The sequence below is a fragment of the Suncus etruscus genome, chromosome 7 (assembly GCF_024139225.1).
Source record: "Suncus etruscus isolate mSunEtr1 chromosome 7, mSunEtr1.pri.cur, whole genome shotgun sequence".
Classification (NCBI taxonomy): domain Eukaryota; kingdom Metazoa; phylum Chordata; class Mammalia; order Eulipotyphla; family Soricidae; genus Suncus; species Suncus etruscus.
In genome coordinates, this window is record NC_064854.1 from 127812895 (window position 1) to 127834956 (window position 22062).

The following is a 22062-nucleotide window of genomic DNA, read 5'->3' on the forward strand; positions in this document are numbered from 1 at the left end:
CTGCCTTGCAAAAGCATTCTTGCCTGTTCTATTCTCTTGTGAAAATTGGCCTACATTCATTTGGTTATTATTGGTTTTTTTTCCTCCCATGTTTTGGATATGAGCGCTCTTTGATACATGCTTAAAAATTCTGCTTGTTGCTGGGCTGGGCTGGGTTTATTATGGGTTTTTCCATAACTTCTTATAACTTCTCAGGATTTTTCCTGGATTGTTAACGAGGCAGGACATCACTGGTTTCTCCTGCCTTCCTGCAAATGTGTACATTTGTATTCTATGAGCTTGTTTTCAATGTGATGTGGAGAGGAGACCAAAGAGGAAGAATAATCACACACATGTTTCTTATTTGAAAGCATAATTTTCAGTTACTTTAGAAAAGCCTTTTATCTCCTCTCTCCTTCGTGGATACTCCCCTCAAATGATTTGGTAGGAGAAAGAGAAAGGTTGTTATGGCATTTTTTGATCCCTAGTGTTCTTATTTAAAGGGATGAAGGATGATCAGCATGAATGTAGAACTTTCATGATGTAGAGTAGATGTAATATTGAGAAAAGGAGAGAGAGGGTGTTGTGTTATTCCACAACAATAGCAACTACTAGAATTAGTTTACAAAGGATTCCCTTTGGCGGCCCTCATCACTGAGCTAGGAGGAAGCTGAAGGTTTGAAGTATGATATTGAGTCAGATGGTATGGGTTCAAATCCAAAGTTCGTATATTTGGTAGCCTCGTGAGTTAGAATAAATCAAGTTACCTATCCAAGCTTTGATTTTCTTACATGGAAAGTAAGAAAGATAATAATTACTTCCCAGAGTTCTGTCAGCTAATGAGATAATAGCAAGTATAAAATTCTTCTACAGTGCCTGGCAGATGTTAATGGCCAAATAATTGCTAGCTGCAGCTCAGAGTTTTGTTGTGCATCTTTTCTCAATCTTGGCTTTGTCTTCTGTTTGGTACCAGGTAGTGCTTGTCCTAGATTCATGCCTCTCCCATCTGGCTTTCGGAATGCCTGATGATGCAGCTTCAGTTATGGAAGTTTTTGCAGTCCTTGAACTTTAGGCTCAGGGAATGCTTGCCTTTTCTGGCCTGCTGTGCTGACCACTGTTCTTTTATTTAGAAAATGTACTCTCTTATGAATACTGAAAGGAGGTAACCGGATGCAACTGATGGGAAGGGACAGAAGTCAGCACTCTGCGAAATACAACTTTCAACTGAATCATAGAATCCCTGGGGCCAAGCTACTTTGATGACATGATTGAGCTGGGGCAAAGCTCAGGGTGAGCTAAGCTCTCATCTCAGCATCTTGATAGCATGAGGCTGGCACTGTCTCTGCATTTGATCTCTCTCCATCCCAAGTCTTAGAGAAGTAAGTTTTCTATAGAACAGTTTTACAGACTATCATCTCCAGAGAAAGGCAGAGCTCACTTTATCATTCTTCCGCCCCACTCTTCTATTTGTGTCACTCCAACTCTCTCAAATAAGATGGTATGTGCTATAGTATTAAACTCTTTCCTTTTTTTTTCTTTTTTTTCTTTTTGGTTTTTGGGTCACACTTGGCAGCGCTCAGGGATTACTCCTGGCTCTATGCTTAGAAATAGCTCCTGGCAGGCTCAGGGGACCATATGGGATGGCGGGATTTGAATCACTGTCCTTTTGCATGCAAGGCAAATGCCTTACCTTCATGCTATCTCTCCGGCCCCTCCTTTTTGTTTTCTGTTTTTTTTTAATAATAATTTTTATTTTGACCAAAGTGGATTACAAATCCTTTACAGTAATATTTTAGGTACATAGTGACATTGAATCAGGGGCATTCCACCACCAATGTTGTCCTCCCTCCACCCCTGTTCCCAGGATGCATCCCATATAGCCCCTCCTTTGCCTCCTGGGCTGCTAGTAGAAGTGGCCCCTTCTGTGTCTAGCCTGTTGTAGATTGGGCATCGGTTCTGTTGTGTTTGGCTTTGGGTTTGGTGTTTAAGTCTGATCACTTTTTGTTTCTACTTAATGTTCATATGATTGTTTGGTCTTGGTACCCTCCATGATTTCCGCCTCAATTTGCGAGGCAGAACAAGATGGTTCAAGTTATGTGGTTCTGTTTGAAGGAAAGAAGAAAATAAAATGGGGGTAAAATCAAACAAGCAAAAAATAGGCAGAGTCCTTCTAGAAGCTATTCTGTCTAGTGAACGAATGACTCTTCTACTTAGTAGGGTAACACCCTGAGAGTTTTTTTGTACAACAAGTACAACCTATGTGTTGTACTTGAACATAGAATTCCTGGGTCCCTTTCTCTGCGTCTTTCACTTGACTCTGTTCAGCTAAGTTACGTGGACTATTATATCTAGGGACCAAATGACATAGCCAAAACTTCTGAAGCATGTAAATAATAATTAAATGTCTGTATTCCCCCCACACCTGCTATACACCAGGCTTTGTACTACCTAGCAGACCTTTCTTCTTGTAGTCCTATCCATCAGCTCTGAGAGATGGCCATCGACAGAAACAGCTGCATAATTTCAGAGACCATGGTAAAATGAAACTGGAGCTTCTGTTTTTTAAAAGTATTAAGAACTCCAAGAAAAGAACAGGTGGACATTTAAACCAAACCCTGGGTCTTCGAAGTACAAGATTCTAGTAACATGACTCAGGCTGCTTGCCCATGGAGCTGTACTTGAGTGTAAATATACCCATTTTATAGGTGGAAATAATGATGCTTAGAAACATTAAGAACCTGTCTCTTTCTCTGTGTAGCATCGCTGGATGCAACTGTCTACTGGAGCACAGAGAGAATTTTCTATCTTTAATTTTTTTCAGGATTTTGAATGTAATAATTTTGTGTAGGTAGGTATAGGGTTCTGTTCTATTGAGAAGTGAAATTGAGGGCAAACATTGGGTAGTCGTATCTTACATGGGTAAGTAGAACTTTCAGGGAGTGAGGCCAGCTGAGTGATAAGAACACCCTGATTTCTTTCAGCTGAAACTGAAAGATAAATCATAAATCATTAAGTCAAGCGGCCTCCTGCGCTGTCTGTTTCAGATGTTACCAAATGCATGCTCAGCATTTTGTATCTCAAACAGAGAACTTCAAATACTTGGTTGCTCTTATCATCGAAAGCAACTAGACTCCCCGAGTAGTTCGTTTCTCTCATTTTAGCGGTTTTACTTTTTCTACACATGTTCATGACTAGCAAGAGAATTACATGCATACTTCTCAAAAAGTTCTCTCGGGTAGTCTTTGTTGTCACTGCTGGTGACATTTTCCCTCTTTGACAAAGAGAAATGTGTTTCAATCTATTTTTTATTAGAATTTCTCCACCTTCCTGGAGATGCAAAGTCAATGTCAAATAGCAAGGGAAAATTAAACTATGCGTACACATTACTGATGATAGAAAAACAGTTCTACATTTATGACAAACTGCGTTGAACTCCAGAGATTGGTAAACAACAACAACGACAGCACGCCACTTTACGTGAGCATGAGAATCAGACATCTCTTCATCTCTTTATCATCAAACTAGTGATTCAGGGAATTTTGTAAGAACCAACTAAAATAAGTGCCAGGAGGATATCTCCAAGGGATCAAACTACATACATGAAGGTTTCAGTTCCAGCACCATATGGGCCCCCTGAGTCAGCTCTAAGAAGATCACTATCACCTGTCTCAGTCTCGCCCCCAGCTGATACAGTAAAGGGCTCCCCACTCTGCCAATAAAATCAACGAAAATAAGTTATGTGAAACTGCTTGGCAAATCTCAAAGCTCTTGCTTTGAGATAAGAGATAAGCTTAATTCTTGAATTGATTGAATTAAAAGTTAAATAGTAGGACATATTTTTAAATTCTCCCTTTTATTATTTTTAACATCATTAATAAGCATCAAACTGTAGCTCTACGTGATGTTTTACTTCATAGCACAACCTGGACTCACAGTGTCGCCTGTGAACTTTTAAAATCTACCTCTGATTGGACTATGCCCTCCAAGGAATTCATATTCAATTCAAGTGTGGATGGAGTTTAAGGCTCAATGCTTTTGTTATTTTAGCTTTGTACGTCCACACCTAAATGTGTTCAAGGTCACATGGGGTTGGGGGTGCAAGGCAGGTTCTCACAGATGCAAAGCATCTACTCTACCAGATAAGCTACATCAAGGTTCTTTGGTGCCTCTTGAAAATAAAAGACATTATTGTAACAATACACAGAGACGATAGAGATGAGGGCTGGGAGGACTGGCTACAAAATGAAGCTCACCACCAAGAGTGGTGAGTGCAGTTAGAGCAATAACTACACCGACAGCTATCATGACAATGGTGGTGAGTGAGAGAAGTAGAATGCCTCTCTTGAATACAGGCAGGGGAAGGGAGAGGAGGGAAATGGAGGGCACTGGTGGTTGGAAGGTTGCACTAATGAAGGGTGTGTACATTTTTATAACTGAAACCCAATTACAAACATGTTTGCTATCGTGGTGCTTAAATAAAGATATTATTGAAAATAAAATAAAATCATGCATGTAGTTATCATTTACAATCAGAGACAAAAGTACTTCATATAAAGCACTTGCCTACTAAATTAGGTAACAATGCCCACTGCTTTGGCAATTTTAACTTAATACGTCTCTGTTTTTCTCTAGAGCAAAATACTATTATTTTATTCAAAGAATACTCGATGCCTCCAAATGAAGTTTAAATTGAGTCATTCATGTTTTTATCAAAAATCCTTGTGGTTTCTACAATGGAGCACTCCCCATTCTTTGAGGATGAAAAACCCCGTTGATAAAATAGTGCTTTGGCTTTCTGAGAAAGGAAATGCTTGCTAAGAATGGCAGCTCTGGCTCTGAAAACTACCAATGGCTCCTATTGCTCTTTTCTTTGTTTTGGTGCCACACCCAACAGTGTTCAGAGGTTACTGCACTCAAAAATCGCTCCTGGCAGGCTCAGGGGACCATATGGGATGCTGGGAATCGAACTCAGGTGCCCGCCTGTGCATGGCAAATGCCCTACCACTGTGCTATCCTATTGCTTTCAGCTCAGTTCTGTTTGATTGTTTTATATTTTCAGTTGAGCATGTCTGAATTTTCACTCCTCTAAGCTCACTTATGATTTTCACTTACAAAATAAGTATTCACAGGCCTTGTGAATCACCTCCTCCTCTTGTATCACATCCATCCACCTACATGATAGATCCATGTCCAATTAATTCCCTTGTGTGGTCTTCTGCTTATCAAATCACCTTTCTGAAATGGTGACATATCAGGTAGATTTCGAAGTTTGACTCCTTAGAATCCCTGCCCCTTGATGATGGAGCTGCACTGACTTTAGGCTGGTGACTGGAAGCTCTTCTTGTGCTTGGCAATCACATTACATTTCAGTGAGTGCCTGGCCTTGGAGTCTAGTGAGTGTTAACAAAGTCTGCTATGTTTGGATGGCTGCGCTCCTTTAATGCTGACTGCCCCACTGATGTTCAATACTCGACAACTCTTATAATGAATGTAATGGCTTCTTGGCTTCCTGTTGACCTGACCATTTCCACAGAAGTATGCTTTGTCAGAGGTGGCGTTGAAGGAAACAAGAAGACAGATTGGGTTGGACAAGTGTATTTTAGGGCCAGATATTCTGGAATGCAGAGACATGAAGATTCCAGAGGACCACCCTTTAAAAATCCTAAAATGATGGCTTACACTTATCCAGTTACAAAGGTCACCATAGTTGCTCTCATCTTCAGCAACATCTTCAATAGTGTGTCTTCAGCCGTGTGTCTCATTTATGCACTACAAACTTCAGACAAGGCATTATTCCAAGCAGTGTATGTGTGTTAATTTAAGTAATCCCATAAAAAAAAAAACCATGAAGTAACTACTGTGGTGATTTCCATTTAAGGAGGAGAAAGCAGGAGAAAGGGCAAGAATTTTTAGTCACGTGTCCAAATTTCTACACAATAATGTGTCGGGGAAATGACATTTGAATTCATATTTCAGATTCCAGGTTCCACACCATGTTTTCTTCATCACTACTCATCTTCTTCCATAGCTGGAGAGAAATTTTGTATGTTTTCAAAGAGATTTTTTTTCTCCTCACATGCACGATTATTTTGCAGCAATTGATTGAGAAGGAAAGTTTATTTATTTTTTTATTAATTAGGTGATCTGGTGACCTATCAGTTGTTGATTCTGTTTTTTTAAAAAAGAATATTCCAGGGTCCGGAGCAATGGCTCAAGCAGTAGGGCATCTGCCTTGCACGTGCTAATGTAGGATGGACCGTGGTTCAATCACCCCATTGTCCCATATGGTCTCCCAAGCCAGGGGTGATTTCTGAGCGCATAGCCAGGAGTAACCCCTGAGCATCACTGGATGTGGCCCAAAAACTAAAAGAAATTTGAATATTCCAAAACCAGGTAAATTATATAGGTTTAAGACCTTTGCCCTACATTCTAACTCCCTAATTTGAGGATTCCTGGCTTTGCGTATAATTCTCAAGCATCATCAAGAGTCAGTCCTGAGCAAGGAGCCAATTCTTAATGCATCCAGTACTGCTGGGTGTGGTTCTGCATCATATATTCCAATCCTCCCCTCCAATAATAGAAAATCCCAAAATAATAAGCACATAAATGCAAATAAACTTTTCTTCTTTCTATTAAGGGAAGATGAGAATATTAATCTGAGGTTCAATTTTTCTTTGGGCCACACCCTGTGATGCTCAGAGGTTACACCTGGCAATGTGCTTAGAAATCACTTCTGGATTGGGGGACAATATGGGACACCAGGATCAAACCGAGGTCCATCCTGGGTTAGCCACGTGCTTGGTAAATGCCCTACTGCTGCACTATCACTCTGACCCAGGTTCAATTTTTTTTTATTAATAAAAAACCACAGTTTTATGTTCCTCATTTCTCCAAGCATGGCTTGTAATTTCAAGATGGTTTGGTGGTACAAGAAAGTAGCTGGGCTCCAGTTAACTGCAATATACTTTGACAGGAGGAGACTTCATGGAAATCCAAAATATCAAGTCAAATGTATTTGTTGAAATTTATTTTCCTTTGAGAACATAATAATAGTGTACTAGGTAGGGTGGCTATTGTCAGTTGACTGATTCAGGTTCAATCCTGGTACCCATTTGGTGCCCTGAGCACTGCCACAAGTCATCCCTGAGCATAAAGTCAGGAGTAATTCCTGAGTGTGGCTCAAAACCAAAATACTACTACTACTACTAATAATAATAATAATAATTATTATTATTATAAATTAAAAATAAAAACTAAAATTAATTTGCCTAGATTACAGTCTGTCTGTATAAGCCCTTCATCTTGTTATATAAGTTTGTTGGAAATACACAGTGTAGACAATCATAATCAGAATTCTACATGGCAGTAGAGGATAATAGATAATAGGAGGCTATGTCATCACTGCTGTAGCATATTACAAGTTGCTTCAGCTGCTCAAGCTCCATGAATCTTAAAGCTGGGATCATAAATAATAAATCTTAAACCCAGAGTATACACTTTATAAATCCACAAAAGAGGAGACCCTGGCTCTATATCCTGGGTGTCTGCACTTTCAGCAAGTCCAGGATAGTCTCTAAGACAAGTGGCCATGTCACTGTCTTCCTTGTCCATCCATGTGTGAAGCTTGGCCCCAGAATGAAAGCAAGAGCAATCCCTTGCACTAAGGACTTTGGTTAAGTCTAACACCATCAGAACCAACACTCCTAAGTTCTAACCCTCAGTTGGCCAGTTTTCTACTCTGCACAGTCCTGGTCTGGGCATTGTTTTAATGCAGTTGCCGTGAAATGCAGACATAGCTTCATAAACTTGGCAGAACTCAAGGAAGCTCCTGCAGCCTCCAAAGTTTTTGCCTCAAAAGGGTTTTATATTAACTCATTCCCCAAGCAGAAGTCAGCTGTTTCCTTCTATTTCCTACTCGGACAAAGAGGCAGAAGAAATGTAATCCTTTTTTATATGGGATTAATCGTGATTACATTTCCTCCTTCAGGTCAGCAAGTAGAGCACACTTTCACAGGCAAGACAGGTGAATGGCAAACAAGCTGTTGGATTGTGTACTCCCTAGGCACCCATGAAGGTGGTTCTGTCCCCAGGATCACAGTAGAAGTGACTGGGGGAGCCATGCTCAGTGGTGGGGGCCTACTTTGTTATGATGTTGGATGTTGCTGAGCACTTGTGCATGACTCTATTTTTGATTCTGGAGCACACACACTTGTGGATTAGCTCTACCATCTTTTAGGATAGAAATTATGCTTCTCCTTGAGACTTGTAGAGGCTGCCTATCTAATTTGTGGGTGAGACAGGACTCTCTTTTTATTTGCTGACATAAAAAAAACAGCCCAAATGCAGACATGACTTCATAAACGTATAAGTTTATGTTCTCAGGACTGGGAAACAGAGGTTCCCATTTCTATTCCTGACACTGCTGGTTGTATACTTGGAAAACCACCAGGGATGCCCCCAAGAACAAACAAATGAGTAGAAGTATATGTTGTAAAAGTTATGGCAGCTAGAAGTCAAAGATCACGGGGTCAATAGGTTTGGCTTCTTCTGAGGCTTCACTCCATGTCTTGCAAATGATCTCCTTCCCACCAATGTCTCATGCGGCCTGATGATATGCAAGTACATGTCTGTTGTCATCTATCGTCCACTTCATGTAAACACTGCACCCAGGAGTCTCTTTTGCACTGAGTCACCACTTGAAAGATCTTCTCTCTAACTTCTGTCATACTCTGAAGTTCTGGCATTTGTGCTTTCACATATGAGTCTTAAGTTCCTCATAGAACCCTGACTGGTCCATGCTAGTAGATGCCTTGGGTGAATGTGCTGGATTATACACTATCCTGTTCCTTCTAACAGGGCACTTATAGTTGAGTTCAACAGGAAAGAAATAAAGAATAACTAGTGGAGTGAATGACATTCCAAAATTTTTAGCTATCAGCCCTGGTTGTATATTAGAATTTTTAAAATTTTTTTATTGAGGCAATGTGAATTACAAGTCTTTCACAATTATATTTAAGGTACATAGTGATGGTGAATTAGGGCCATTCTCACCACCAGAATTGACCTAAACTCCACCATAGTTTCCACATGCATCCCATCCCTCCCCCCATTGCCCCTGAACTGCTAGTGTAACAAAAGGTCACTTTTGTGTATAGCTTGTTATAGTTTGGGGCTCTTGATTCTATTGTCTATGATTTGGGGTTGGGTATTTAGGTTCGATCATTTCTTTTATTTCCACTCAATGTTCGTGGGACTGTTTGCCCCTGGTACCTACATACATTTTTTTTTAATTTAGGAGGCAGAACAAGTTGATTCATTTTCTATGGTTCTGTTGAAAAATAAAAAGTGGGAAGGAGCCCCTGTCAAGAAACTATGAATATAAATTTAAAAGAAGGGAAGAAAAGGAAAAGAAACAAAAGAGAACAAAGAAAGAAAAGGAAGGAGGTAATGGTGCAGCAAGCCAAGCTTTTTTATTTTGCATAGGTGCAGTAAGTATTGGGATCATTGTACAGGAAATTCCTTTGGCCTAAGAGATACAGGGTGTCTCAACCCTTGAAGCATACTGTCACAAAATCTACCACAGGCTGCAGATTAGAATTTCATAGGGAATCTTTAAAAATAGATGACCTTGGGTCCCCCTGCTTATCAATATCATAAGAATGGTTTATTCTCAGAATGAGTGTCTATATAATTTTTGAAGACCCCCAAGTAATCCTTAAGGACAAGCATGATCCAGAATCTCTTTAAATAAGGGGCTGGAGCAGTGGTGCAAGCGGTAGGGCATTTGCCTTGTCCGTGCTAAGCTAGGCAGAACCACAGTTCGATCCCTGGTGTGTCCCATGTGGCCCACCAAGCCAGGAGTGATTTCTGAGTGCATAGCCAGGAGTGACCCTAAGCGTTGCTTGGTGTAGCACAAAAAAACAAACAGAAAATGAATCTCTTTAAATACATGGTAATATATATTCTCACAAGTGTACAGGAACAACCTGTATGTTCATTTCTAGGTGTTGTTGTAAGGCTAAACATCATATTCCAGATGCTTCTCTGGAGCAGTGCATAAGATAGGCATATGTCCTTGAGCAACACCTTAAAGGTGAAGTTTTATAGAATAAAAGATCTGCAAAGGAACCCCAGACTCTCCATCTCCTAGAAGAATAAGTATATTGGGCTAGTGACTTCCACTTCCTGGGTCTACTTTCTTTATTTTATAAAAATGAAATCTTATCCTTGAACCAGAGATAACATTTCTCTATCTGAGAGAAAATTATTAATGATCTGTTTAACTTTTATTACCTGAAATGCTGAAAAAAAATCAGTGTCTGCAATTCTAGTTATATATTGCCAGAACCTAACCATGAAAGACATTTGGTGCTGATAGACTTTTAGTTTCATCTATATTTCATCTATATATTCATCTATATTCATCGTGCATATTTCTCATGGGACACTGAGTGATCTAGCTACCCTGTGTCTTGTGCTCCTGCTTGGCACAGTCTTATGGCCCTTGGGTTAGTCTCTACTAATGATAAGTTCTCATAATAAATCTTTTACAAATTTCTACCCTGAGGGAAGGCAGCGATGCCATAAACGGGTAAACTTGGTAGTGTTAGCTGTTTGGTGCTGATTTTTAAAAAAGAGCACAGTCTCTGTCTGAAGTCTCTGTGCTGATAGGCACCGAGGGGAGAACAGATATTGCATGGACTGTGTATTGATCACATCACCAGATGGAGCTTTTCATTCTCTTGGCTTAGTCATGTTAGACTGAATTAGCCTTCCCAGGGCAAAACTCCCTTTGTTAAGAAATTCCTGTGTCCATACTTCATAACCTATCACTTAAAAAGTTGCCCTGAAAACACATATTTTTTTAGCTCCACAAATGGTACCTATTTTTACTTTTTCTCCCATATTGGATAGCATTGCTTCTCATGTTTTCAGATATAAAAAGTGCTTAAATATGGACACACTATAGGCTTCTATCACAGATGTCTCTGAGTTCTCCTTTTAGAGATCTATTTCCAGGTTGGAATTAAGCAAATCATTTTGGATAAGTGCGCTGCTTCAGTGAGTCACTGCTCGTAATATCTTTGGCCTCACGGTTCATAGTAGTAGGATTTTAATAAACCTGGTTCCTGCAGGTACTTACAAGCCTAAGTGAGCTGACCTTGTGTCTTTGAAATTCAACCTTCTAATATTTAGAAGAAATATTTTTCTTGGTCATAATTTTTGTCTAGCCAAGAAAGGGCAGAATCAGCAAAATGGCTTTTGACAAGCCCTCATGCCATGGGCCCTTATGCTGAGGCTCCTCCTGGTTCAAGGGCAAGCAGGGTTGCCGAGACTTTGTTTGCCTTTCTTTGAGTTTCTTCTTCAGAGACCATATCTGCCTTCTGTCAAAGTTTCAAAGAGACCTCTCTGGGGAGCACAGAGATGCTAATGATAAGGTTTGGGGCTTACTGTGCTGTCATGTAGTGGCCTAGTGTTGATGTCATGCGGATGAAGGCAAGTTATCTGTAATAAGAGTACTCCTGCTGCTAAGTGCAGCAATGCACAACCCAGTCTTGGGCTGGGCACAAAGCTTGGGGCTTATTTTAGTACAGAATGAAAGCAGGCAATTATCATTTTCTTTAACTATAATCAGCTGAACAGGATACAGGTAGCCACAAAATGGAGGTATTTAAAACGAACAAAAATTGCTTCAAAAGGGTAATAATATGGAAGCCTCTCTCTTCCTGCAACCTCTAGTTAAAACTGTGTATGTATGGAGAGAGAGAGGACAGGGAAGGCTTGTGTATAACCTCTGTGTCTATCAGATCAGAAAAACTGCCTTGGGAAATGAAAGGGAAGAAATTTGGGTTGCCCCAGTGCAAGAGAGTGTGGCACTGGCCAATAAACTAGAGCCTGGGGTAAAAAGAACTCTAGAAAGAGTCCCAAGCTTTCTCTTACTTTCGCACTTGCAGGCAGGTCCAGTAACATGGGGCTCTCACTAACTCTGCCAGCAGGTTCAGCCTCAAATGGGGACTCTAGGGGCAGCTATTCAACTTGGGCTGAAAGTTAATTCTACATATTGGTTATGAGACCTTAGATGGGGCAACGCTCTTAGTGGCATTCCATTATTGCTGGGATGGACACACAGATCTGAATTTGAAGAGTCTGGCCACCCAGCAGAAGGCAGTGGGGCGTAGATGTCCATTAGTGTCCAATGGTGGAGTTTACTTCTTGAAGAATGTCTGAATTCCCCACCTATGCTTGATTAGTTGTCACTTGGTTTTTTTCCCCATGTCATTTGGGAGTAATTCAAGTATTTTAGGTCTTTCTAGAGGAGTTCATGCACTTGGCTGCCGAATAGAGCTCCATGGTGTCAGTTGGCCTTTTTCATGATCCTCATCTAAGAAGTGCATGGAGAAAACATTCCAGAATCATCATATGATAATCACTTTTGGCTTCAGCAGGTGACTTTTACTGTATTAACAAGTATATATTTTATTTACACTGTCATTTCTATCCATGAATTAAAAGAAGCAGAGTGCATACTGATCCTCTAGCCAGATAATTAAAACTTAAATTATATTCCTTCGCCTTAAAAATATCCATATTCATTAATAATAACAATGGAAACCAATCTCATAAGTCGCAGCAGCAATGGAAAATCTGCCTTCTAACTAATGCTTCATCTACATCAGGTATACTGCTAAAAAGCAACAGATATATAATCTAATGCAATCTTCACATACACCCATTCAGGTTGCCATTATTCTTATTGTTTTACACATTAGGAAACTGAAACAACACGAAAATAAAGAAAGCATTTTAATATAATATGTAGATAAAATAGGATTTGTGTTTTAGATGTGACTTCAAAGCTGGCATTTTAATCACTAGGTCATTCGCTATTGTAGAGTGAACATCTAGCAATTGTGTTGATATTAAGAGTCCACACTTTAACAAAGATCAAAATTAGAATTTTTATTGTAAGGATCATAAAAGACTAATACATTAAATGGTGTATTTTGGCATAATTCCATATGCCCGATTATCTAAATCTTGGCAGCTCTGTGTGTCATTTTATTAGAGAGAGAGTGATGGATGCCTCAGAAGAGGGTAAGCGAATCCCTTAAGATTTGACCCTGATGATGGTAGAATCAGTCCTTATTTACTTATGTATTGTGCCCATTTGTGGTAATGCTGGGAGCTACACCCTTCAGTGTTTGGAGATCACACCCAGCAGTGCTCAAGAGACTTTAATTTCATAAAACCAGATAAAACCCATGGATCCTGCATGCAAAGTATGTGCTTAGAATTTCACTTTCACTTTGGTCTTCAGAACCAGTCTTTATTTTTTTTAATAAAATCTTTATTTAATCACCATGATTATAAGCATGATTGTAGTTGGGTTTCAGTTATAAACAGAACACCTCCCCTTCACCAGTGCAACATTCGCACCACCAATGCCCCTCCTTTCTCAGAACCAATGGCTAATACATCTATAAATCTTCAGGTACTTTTATGATCCACTCAAACTCTGCCGTCTCTTATGCTAGCGGTGTCCCAGGTTCTAAGCAGAGACAAGTTGGACAGTAAGAAAATGATAACCCAATCACACATTTTGTTAAAATCGCAAAACTCCCTTCTGGAACGTCCATATTAGTCCCTTTGGAGAGGTTAGCATTGAGGCATGCAAAATCAGTCAGAGACAGGTTGAAGTTGTCTGCCGGGGTCTGCTGTGTGTGCTCTGTGGCTGTGTTAGCATCAAAGCCATGTCAATGGTGAGCATTACTGTAAGAATGTACTTCAAGATGTCTCGGAGACAGACACTGGTCAGAGAGGTATTCAAGAGCTTCATTTCTGTTTCCATAAACTTGCTCTGTTTGCATCTGCTATGAGAATCAAGTCAGATGACAACGAATGAGGTTAGATGAAAAGTTCTAGGAAGACGTTCTGGAGACTTACTGGGAGGTCTGCAGCCACAGATGTTCTCTTGGACATTGCAGTGCAGGAACAGCTAGCTGGAAAAGACTCTCATGAACAGGTTTCCTTTTTGACAGGATCACACGTGACTGGTTACTGATGTGCAGCTCCCTGCTGACTCTTTGTATCCTGTTTGTTTGTGTGATGTCCTCTTTGGTTATCCAGACAAGGCAACAGGGCCTTGCTGTCAGATGTTCCAGTCAACCTCTTCAATATCACTTGTCATTACCAACTTCAGGCTCGCATTCTCTACCTTTTAAAACCAAATACCTTTTCTGTTCTGGGTGCTCTGAGGATCTAGGAATCACCATGAAGTAGACCCCACAACATATCTGCCATAGGAAGCTTTTATTGCAGTGTTTACTCCCCATCCCACATTAAGATCTCTTCATAGAAGTGACCTGAGTAAACCCTGAGCCCCTCTAGGTGTGACCCACAAACCAAAATACAAAAAAACTGGTCACTAACCACTCCTTTACTTTATACATTTGTTGATAAAAAAATAAAAATAGGTGGAATAGTTATAAAATAATCTGAAATAGAACAACACTCATTTAAATATTTTTTTTCAAAACATCAAGTTTATAATAAGGATAAAACTCTACCTTTATTACCAATGGAAAAAGGGTTTGTTTTTTTTAAATCAGAAACAGATGTTTTCATAAACTTTATTTTATTTTTAACTTTTTTGGGGGGATCACACCTAGCAGCACTCAGGGGTTACTCCTGGCTTTGCTCTCAGAAATCCCTCCTGGCTGGCTCAGAGGACCGTGTGGGGTGCAGGATTCAAACTACTGTCCTTCTAGGGTTGGCTGTGTGCAAGGCAAATGCCCAACCACTGTGCTATCTCTCAGCTATTTTTAACTTTTTTATTGATTTAGATTCTGTGATTTGCTTTTTGGGTTTTGAGTCACACCCAACTGTTTTTAGAAGTTAGCTCTGCATGTTGTTTTGAAGGTTGTTGAAGATGAAGATCAGAGATGTGGGGGCTGTCCTTTAAGTTGGGAGTTTTCTCTTCCCCCATTCCTCCAGTACAAAGCTCTTCAGCCCCTTTTTCTAAAATTTCTGTCATGATGTGCCTATCTGATGAGTCTGCCATGTCCTTCATAGACCAGATTGATTTGTGGTGGCTTCTCCTGCACTGGTTGGTAGGAACGTGTCTGTTAACATACCTTGTCCATCAATCCCTCACTTTATGTGCTTTCCCAGAGAGTGAAGCTCCTGTCCTTCTCTTCTCTAGAATCACCCTTTATGACTATCAGGCCATGTGCCCAGCCAACAAGGAGAGCACTGATGGCGCCAGGAGCCTCCTGGATGTAAGTACAATTTCCCAGAAAACAGTCCATTTCTGTTTCCTCGTATGGATATCTCTCTTTTATTTTTTAAATCAAATATACTTTTTTTTTGAAACTATGAGTGTTTAATGGCATCTCATAACTTCATTGGTTGAGAAATAGTATTTCTGCTTAAGAGGCAATAATTAGCTGAAGGACAAAGAGATGAAAAGTCTTGGCTGAATTACTTCAGCAGCCACTGTAGATGGTGAGAAGAGGGGATACTTAAAATATCACATCTATAATCAAAGGAAAATCATTTCAGCATAAATATTTCTTTTGGTTCATAATGGAGTAGTTAGCCTCTGTATGATTAAATGCTCATTTTGCTTCTAGGTTTTCTAATTTAATCCTGCTGCTGCAGTTTCAGAGTCCTCTTCCCAGTTACCTATTTTTTTATAGATAATATCACAATTGAAGTTCCATCAACACAGATATAACAGCTCTAGAATCTGGCTCTCAGACTGCCAGAAAAGCAGTTATAATTACCCAATTTAAAAAGGTCATTTACATGGTGTATATAGTATGTTTGTTTGATCACTATTAACCTGAATACACACACACACATACACACATACACACACACACACACAAACATACACAAAATAAAAAACAGACCAGAAACCCTCATAGTCTGGATATAAGGTATAAATATAACCCTTACATGTTATTGTTTTGTAAATGCCAGACATTTAGCTGGAAACACAAAATGTAAAAGGAATTTTGGTTTAAAAGAATAAATACAACCCATTCTCAATTACAGATGTAAGATCAATCTTGCTAAGGGATTATTTAAAAAACAAACATTTAATACAGTTTTTCTACATGTGGAGAGCAAGACATGAATCAGAACTGAAAAATTGCTAAGAGGCAGTGAAGAACTAAGTCTTTTTTCTTTGTAAGAACCAACAAATTATTCCAAACCCAACTTCCCTAACCTTAGCAGGAATACTTCCAGACTTAAAAATGTTCCCAAGATATCTGCTTTCACCATTAGGCTTAAAAGCTCAATGGTTTTTATCCTTCTGAATGATATTAATTTTAATCCCATTTTACATAATCTCTCGATTTACATTTGCAGTGAGCCAGTGTTTGGCAAAGGGTAGTTGATTGCCCTTCCCCCTGACCTTAAGGGTTAGCTGCCCTATGTTGGCCCTTCTCTGCACCAAGGCCCCCTTAATCCTTTTATTCATTCTCTCCTCCTGACCCACTACCAAGCATGCCCTGAAATGTCATTCTTATCCAAAATCAGGAAACTGCTCTTGATTTGACTTTTGAAAGAATGACAAATATTTTTCAAACTTTTAGAAATATAATGGCAGAACCATTTTCCTGCTAAATCTGGTTCTAGGAAACAGTGAATATCTCATGTCCTTATTGACTCTATACCGAAGGCCCAAGAATGACGCAATTCCTGTATGGAACTCTGGAAATCCACCCTAAAATCTGGGTGAACTGGAGGAACCCAAAGAGATTGCTGTTTCAATAGTTACCTACTAGCTTAATAGGGAAGTTTCAAAAATGATTAGAGACATATAAATTGATTATGATTTTATTTTAAATAAGATCATCCTCCTTTTCCTACTTCTTATATCCATTATCATCAAAATTCTAAGAAGATAGGATTAAAATAATCATCCCTACAGAAATCAAGATTTGACCTTTTAATTCTTGGATACCCAAACAGTACCACAAAAGGTTCTGAGAAATTTCTAGACCAGCCACCTGGAGCCAGGTTTTTGCCAGTGTCACTGCCTGTCTCTCCTATTCGCCTACTGAGCACATATCTGGCATACCTAGGTACAAAGAACCAACTGACGGGGAGACTTGGTATTTTCCAGAATTCAGGAAATTGAATTATCCACATAGGAAATATCACAGAGTAAACAATCCAACTGCTTTTTTTAATTAAAATATTCTGAAATAAAGATTAGCCTGTCAATGCCTTCTTTTAGAGCATAAAGGGGATTTTCTGCAAGGATAAAAATCACATGCTTATATGGTTATCTTTTTTTTTCAAGTGCAAGTATGTAAGTGTGAGAAAAGGCAGCCTGACTCTTGCATAATTCATGGGCAACATTAATATTAAGTCTATGCAGTTTTCACTTGTTGCATGGAACGCCACACTGGGATGGAGTGGAGGGAACCTCCCTTCGGAGAGCAGAAGCGAGAATTACCATTTGAAATTACTTAACATGATTCAAGCTCTTGAGCCTTAAGCTGGGAAATATTAGCCCCTAGAGGGTGAAGGTTTAAGCAGCGTTTGCTGAACTTCCTTTCTGTTCCCAGAGATAACCCTTCTATTAGATCATGTTTATTTTACTTGTAAATCACATCTCTCTACAGGGGAGTTCAAAGTTTTAAATGTTAGTTTTGGGATATAATACTCAACCCTTTTCCTCCTCTAGCTAGGGCTCTTCTGTTTTTTAACATGATATTAATCTCTGCAGAAGAATAACATTGTCTTAATGTAAAGCCCTAAGTTAAACTACCAAGTTCGTTGGGTGACACGTTGTTTTTAATGATCTGAACTCTTCTCTTCAGCCTTATAATGCTTTCCTCGCTGCAGTGAAATGGATAATGACAGAATTGGTCTTGTAAGTAAGATTTGCTACTTAAAAATAGTTTTATTGCTTTTTTAATTTGCCTTATGACGCCAATGGGAGACTTCTCGTGCTTAGATTCATAAAACCTTGAGATCCATCCCCTCATGAACCATCTCAAAATATTGAATGTGGAAACCAAAGAAAAATTTTATTAGGTTATTCTTGGTCCCTGTTTATCCCCTTATGTCATTGTTTAGCAGACTCACAGCTTGCAATACACAAAGCAAATTTATTTATTGTGGTTACTGTTGAATTTAACATAGCTGTCTGGCTGTTTTTCATACAGCCTGGGTGGGCTGTGGTCAGAAGAACAAATTGCTAAGACTGTCCACAGTGCTGCTTGGGACGTCTTGGCATGTGCAGGGTGAAGGTAGGGGATTATACAGTTTGGGTCAGCGGCTGGGGACTTTTCTCAGGTGGGATTTAATCGTTGACTCTATCCTGTCTGGATGGTACTGGATGCATCTGTGACTATGGTCAGACTTGAATTGGCATAAAAACAAAAAATTTTTACTTCCAGACAAGATATGGGACACACTATGAAAAACACTGCTGTCCCCCACACAAAAAGGACTGCTTGCATGATGAGTAAGTTAGCCAGACTATGTAAGCCACACCAAACTTTTCACTTCTATTTTCACCATTAAACCTTTAGATCTGTGGGTTAAAGGCATATTTCTTGCCAATGATGAACAAACATTGTTTTCTTTATTGCCTTAACGTAACCAAAGGTATTCATTTATAAAGTTATATGCAGAGGCTAAGTTCTAAATATTCATAAGGAACAAAATCCAGTCATAGATAATAGTGGCATCTTGATTGAAAGTGAACTGCTTCATGAGTCTGGAAAAGAAATGATTGCATTTTGATCTATTTCCATAGACTCCGATGATAATTTTTATTACTTTCGCATTCTTGACTAACAATCGGAGCTTTTTTTGATGCTGCATTGTGGTATAATTTCATTAAGTTTGGTCCCTCCACATATGTATACACTCAGAAAAGAACATGTACTCACAAATACACACAATTCAACAAGTTTGTGTATATGTTTTGAAAGTTTCTTTTATTACTCAATCTTACATTCATTTTTTTCTTTTCGGCTTTAAAAGAGTCACACCCGATGACACTCAGGAGTTACTCCTAGCTACGCACTTAGAAGTTGCTCCTTCTTGGGGACTGTATGGGATGCCAGGGATCTAACCCAGGTCCATCCTGGGTCAGCTGAGTGCAAGGCAAATGTGCTACCACTGCACTATCGCTCCACAAATTTATATCCTAATTAGAGAATTTTCTATTTATGCTTATGAAGCAGGGTCCTTTAAGTAGAGACTTCTAAATAATGAATGGCTGTTATAAATGGAAACTTTTTCCTATAAGCAGTGAGTTTTCAGTAGGCTTTCAGTCTAGATAAATATGATTTCAGTGTGTGGAAAGCATTAATGATAAAAATTCCTTTTCACAAGTAAGATTAAAGCCCACTAAAAGTGTTGCCAGCTAGACAAATCATTTTTATCTGTGTCATCTGATCAGGTTCTATTAATAAAATGAAACATACCCTCCACCAAAGTAATACCCACCACCTATTTTCTACTATGGAAGTTCAGTTCTCATGGTCTGTTAAACTTTGGCTATTATTTTTTTACTACTATTATTTCCTTATTACTTTTTATACCACACAGTGATACTTAATTTTGTATCTGCCACTCTCTTTTGACTGACTTCATTCAGCATAATATTCCTCAAATTCATCCAGGATTTGCGGTGATCTTAATGTTTTTATTTGCAGTTTCCTCATGATAAAAGATAGAGTATTTCTTTAATATATTTATTGGCCATATGTATATCTTCTCCTCTTAGTTATTTTTCCTACTCATATTTCATGAGATTTATTGTTTAACTATCTTAATTTTATAAGTAATTTGGGGGGGTATTTTGAGCTACACCCATTTGATGCTGAAGGTTACTCCTGGCTAAGTGCTCAGAAATTGCCCCTGGCTTGGGGATACCATATGGGACGGCCGGAAATCAAACTGCAGTCCTTCCTTGGCTAGCGCTTGCAAAGCAGATACCTTACCTCTAGTGCCACCTCTCTGGCCCCAATTTTACAAGTGTTTTATATACTTGGATCTTAACCTTTTGTTAGATAAAAGATGGGGAAATATTTTCCCCATTTTTTTGTGGTTTTTGGGTCACACCCAGCAGTGCTCAGGGGTTATTCCTGGCTCCAGGCTCAGAAATTGCTCCTGGCAGGCACGGGGGACCATATGGGACACCGGGATTTGAACCGATGACCTCCTGCATGAAAGGCAAATGCCTTACCTCCATGCTATCTCTCCGGCCCCCATTTTTTTTATTCTAATAGTCAGTGAAAAAGTTTTTAAGTTTGATGTAGTCCAATTTGTTTATTCTTGCCTTTGTTTTCTTGGCTGATGTCATTAAATCCTAAACAATTTCTCTAAACTCTAGGTCATGAGGGGTTCTTTCTATGTTTTCCTCAATAAAATTCATGGATTTATATCTAATATCAAAGTTCTTTAATCTATTTTAAATTTATTTTTGTACATGGTACCAGATAGGGGACTAGGTTCTTTCTTTCTTTTTTTGGGGGGGGGGGTGTTAGTTTTTGGGGCCACACCCATTTGGTGCTCAGGGGTTAAGCCCTCAGAAATTGCCCCTGGCTTGGGAAGACCATATGGGACACCAGGGATTGAACTGCGGTCCTTCCTTGGCTAGCACTTGCAAGGCAGACACCTTACCTCTAGCGCCAACTCACCGGCCCCCTTTCTTTCATTTTTAGACACAGCTTACAGTGGATACTGCAGTAAACTATATTAATTAATTAGTTAAACAACGTGGTTGCAAAGTTGTCCATGATTTAGTTTCAGTCATACATTGTACACCATGCTCCACCAGTGTACACCTCCCACCCTAGGTCCTTTTGTTTTGTTTTTTTTTTACATGTTTTCCCAACACTATTTGTTGACTAGGCTTTCCTTCTAGCTCATTCTTTCCAATGAGGTGAGTGGTGGGAAATAACAAAGTCATTGTTATGTGAATGACCGAGTAACATTGGACTTTTCCATCACCCGCTTAGGTTCCTGGTGGAATTTAACCTCTGCAGTTGGTGGCACTCAGATATGACAGCTAAAGGTAAGCAACAACTGGTTTCTGTTACCTAGCTCAACGTGAGAAACCTGGGTTCGCTGGCTGCTTTTCATCAGGGATGTGCTCACATGAAGTTTCGCAGGACAGAGGGAAGATTTTTCAACTCTATCAACAAAGTCACCCTTTGTGCAAAGTACAGCACGATTCAGTCTAACAAATTCCACAGATTTCATTTAGTCTATGTTGAATATATGCTTTGACCTATTTTCTCAACTAAGGTTTATGAGGTCATTCATGACACAGGTGAATCCTTCAAGAAGATCATGAATAGTGCTAAAAATCTAAGGGAGTCAGACAATTGGCCTTCTGGGGCTGAGTGAATGAGTGATTTTGTTTCACCATGATCCTCTTGAATGACAAATCCGATCATGTATATCACTGTGTCTGCTCAAAAGCTTTTAACACTTGGAACAGTTATTAGTAGAACCTCTTTGCATCACATGGGAAAATAATATTTATCTTCTCTCATTTGTATACTTGTCTATTTAGAGATGTGAGAAATCTTTATACACTAAACTCTGAAATCAGATTATAGTAAATATTCAAAATGTGGTAGCAATAATCAATTCAATGATGATATTGTGACAATATTTACCATGTTAATGGTGAATAATAAGAGCCTTAGGCCTTAGAAAATTAGTTCCTCAAAGAGAGAATGCCTACATGTCTGCCATCTGTTCCAACGCTCATTATTTCTCCTTTTTCTTTCATGCATTTGTTCATGTTTGTTTCCTTATCAAGGACTGGAAGATTGCTTCTATTATTCTCTTAATTTGTATTTTAAAGATATTGTTTTATAACGTAGCATTAGCTTCCTCCCAAATGCTGGATATTTTTAGTCTGATATTCCACCTAACTTCCTTAAAATCCTAGTTGGCGAGGAGTCCCTAAATTACCCCAAGAATGATTAGTGACAATTCTTTCTTGATTCCATCCCAGTTAGCTCAGACATTTTTTTTTTTTTTTTGGTTTTGGGTCACAACTGGCAGCACTCAGGGGTTACTCCTGGCTTT

General features: G+C 39.2%; 1 protein-coding gene across 1 annotated transcript in view; it reads left to right on the forward strand.

Moving 5' to 3' along the window:
* The window catches only part of CACNA2D3 (calcium voltage-gated channel auxiliary subunit alpha2delta 3), a 983089-nt gene that overhangs the window by 903130 nt on the left and 57897 nt on the right, over window positions 1-22062 (forward strand). Inside the window, 3 exon segments of the mRNA XM_049777717.1 lie at window positions 15182-15257; window positions 17820-17872; window positions 20979-21034. Of these exon segments, the coding sequence (XP_049633674.1) occupies window positions 15182-15257; window positions 17820-17872; window positions 20979-21034 (185 nt within the window).